We start from the raw sequence: 3,317 nt of genomic DNA on the forward strand, positions 1-3,317 counted from the left end.
GCTACATATAGCGGCAAGAAGCAGAGCTCCAGTTAGAAGCTCTGAGGAAGATGTCTGACAGACATCGAAACGTCAGCATGTGAGAAAAACTCGTTGTGTAAAAGAAAATTCTTATGTCCTATGATCTACCAACCTGATGAAATTATTTTCGGGAGCATTACTGATACGGCCGTCGAATTTATCGTGCAGATTTTATTTTTAGGAGGATACATTATACTTCAGTGCTTATCGCACAATTTGAGACCGACTTCACGTCTTTGAAAAGCAACCTTGTTACCTCCATGAAATGTTATTGAGGTTATATTATTACGAACAAATTCGCTACCGTCTACAAGATACATTTATACAGGAGTGGTTTAGTGGCATAAAAAGCAATTCAAAGCTGTCTTTTCTTAACAAATGGAAAAAGTGTTACGAACAAGAGTCATACCTTTTATGATACATATAACTTTGAAGTTCGTAATGCGATGACCCAGTTAAGAATCAAGAGTCATAGATTGAATATAGAAACAGGTAGATATCATAATGTAACGCCTGACCAAAGGTATTGCCCATTCTGTCCAAAGCAAATTGAAGATGAATTTCACTTTGTCATGATGCGCAGTAGGTACAATGTCTCACGTTATGAGTTATTCACATTCCTCGAATCAAGTACAACAGATTTTAAGAGACCCAATGCAACAGACAGATTTGATTATATATTCAGATGTTACAACTCCCACAATGCTAAAATAGGTAAATATATAAAAGATTGCTTTGTCATAAGAAAAACTGCCGAAACTCATAATTAGCCCCACTTGATTGTAATACAAATTACAATATCAATGATTTTATTAGCTCTTATTGTTCTGGAAATCAGAATGCCAATTTAATTCTATATTCATAATCTGCATATGTACTATGTTTGATACTTGTTTTAGTAATTAGGATGATAAGTTTGTTTCTTCTTTTTTTGCCATACATTGTACCATGTACGATCGTTGTGCAATAACGTTCTTCTATTTTTACTAGCGTTTGTGTGTCTGTGTGTCTGTCAACAATATAACTCAAAAGCAGCTGGGCGGATTGGTATCATACTTGGTGTGAAGGTAGGGTGTGACGAAAGCTAGAAATTTTTAGATTTTGGGCCCCCTAGCGGCTACCCTTGGTATTGCAGCGCAACTTCCGGTCTTGCTATATCGTGTTCTGAACATGCTATGGTCACAATTTTTGGATGTTAGATAGCTCAGGAAGAAGTGACATAAATTTGGGCCCCTTCGAGTTTCATCATTTTTGTTACGTAGGAATTTAGTACAACAATGTTGTACAAAAATAATAATTATTCAAAATAAGATTACATTTGCATAATGAATGAGAATATTCTATAATAGCAGTTTTTTCAATGTATCTCTTGTCCCCGACATGATATGGTCTTGATATTTAAGTGGTAGACAGCTTTTAGTGTCATGATATAGCGGGCCAAGTGCCCCCTAACATTTAATTTTGGAACTGCAGGGGCGTAGTTCTAGTGGGTAAGTTCTCGTTCCATTGCCTCAAACTTAGTCGTCAACCCCAAAGAGAATAAATAACCTCAGAGAGAATAAATAAGTATTGTAGTACTTTTGTCGTAGAACCGGAGTGCCAGGTTGTTTTTGGTCGTTTCTTCGCATGTCTGAGTCTTCGGGTAGCACCTTCCGTTGTCATAATTGTACATGAAGGGGTATACATGGCAAGAAATTGGACATTGTGAAACATGGGGCATTTCCAAACCTAACAGAAAACCTAACGTAGAATGATATTGCACCCAAGGGAATTCACCGATTTTTGCAACACAATCCACCTTACATGCCAATCAGGTACTTGAATTTCATGTTGTCTGGGCTGGGACAGTATACACATTTTCCATCAACCCTTCGGCCAAAACCTTCCACAGCCTAACAAGGGACACACGCCATCCTGACACAAGAGGGACACCGAGTCTCAAGCAAACCTTACATAACGGCATTAGCACGGGTGGTCCTTCTTAACAAGACACAAGACACACGCAACCAAGTTTTTCCACCTTACGTTACGAGCTGCGATTTTTTCGTCAACCCTTACGTTACGGAAGCCTGTCCGCTATCTCGAGCTGCGATGTTTTCGTCAACCCTTAATACGTTACGGAAGCCTGTCCACTATCTCGAGCTGCGATTTTTCAGTCAACCCTTACGTTACGGAAGCCTGTCCGCTATATCTAGCTGCGATTTTTTTTTTGTCAACCCTTACGTTACGGAAGCCTGTCCGCTATCTCGAGCTGCGATGTTTTAGTCAACCCTTACGTTACGGAAGCCTGTCCGCTATCTCGAGCTGCGATTTTTTAGTCAACCCTTTACGTTACGGAAGCCTGTCCGCTATCCCGAGCTGCGATTTTTTAGTCAACCCTTACGTTACGGAAGCCAGTTCAAGCCAGTTGCGTGTCCGCTATCTCGAGCTGCGATCTTTTCGTCAAACGTTACGGAAGTGTATGGCAATATATTTGTTTCAAAAATACGGGAGCTATATTTGTGACGTTTGACCTAAATTCACGTCACATGAGGCGTAAAACACGTGACGTTCGACCTATTAGTATTACGAACGCGTCGCACGAAAGCGCGGCATACGTTACTTATTGTATCAATAACTTATTTGACGATCAATAACTACAAATTGAATAGGACGTTACTTCTCCACGTCCCACTTTTTAATTACGTCACGTGCGATACGTCACAATTCTGGAAATTAGCTAAGTAATTGATAAAAGGACGTCACGTATGCAGCACGTAAGTGTGACGTCTCTGTAATACGTCGGACGTTACGTATTTTTCGTCTCATGTTACGTGAATTTAGATAAAACGTCACGTATATAGCTCCCGTACTTTTGAAACAAATGTATTGCCATGATACGAGTTAAACACGGATTTGTGACACGGAAATGATGCCATGATATGTACTCTAAATAAACGGTCATACGTCGACGATCCCTAAATAAGGCATAAAAGACCTTTTTTCGGTGGGTACGAAGTCTGCATTTCCGTGGTACAAGATCTCATAAGCATAACAAGTACTTTTGTAAACAAACTGTATCTCAAAGACCAATACCCGCCTCTGCTATTGAGTTCCCCAGTTTGTTAAATGATGTATTTATAGATGGATAAAATGCTCCAACCTGATATAGAAATCCGATCGTACATGTTGCCAGCCGATGTAGACACTTTCTGCCCATCTGAGCAGAGCCTGCTTTTCACATAGCATCGGTTGTTACTGTTGTACTGAAACGACAGGCATGTCGAGTCGGCGCAACACGCTTCCGCACAGCCCTG

The 3,317-nt window shown here is 40.2% G+C and overlaps 1 protein-coding gene across 1 annotated transcript in view; it reads right to left on the reverse strand.

The window, feature by feature from the left end:
- The window catches only part of LOC118419895 (cubilin homolog), a 13,383-nt gene extending 10,072 nt beyond the window's left edge, over window positions 1–3,311 (reverse strand). The window contains exon 1 of the mRNA XM_035826551.1: window positions 3,164–3,311. Coding sequence (XP_035682444.1) covers window positions 3,164–3,188 — 25 coding nt within the window. The 5' untranslated portion in view covers window positions 3,189–3,311. The remainder of the gene's footprint in view (window positions 1–3,163) is intronic.
- Window positions 3,312–3,317: the final 6 nt, after the last annotated feature.

The sequence above is a fragment of the Branchiostoma floridae genome, chromosome 7 (genome assembly GCF_000003815.2).
Source record: "Branchiostoma floridae strain S238N-H82 chromosome 7, Bfl_VNyyK, whole genome shotgun sequence".
NCBI lineage: Eukaryota > Metazoa > Chordata > Leptocardii > Amphioxiformes > Branchiostomatidae > Branchiostoma > Branchiostoma floridae.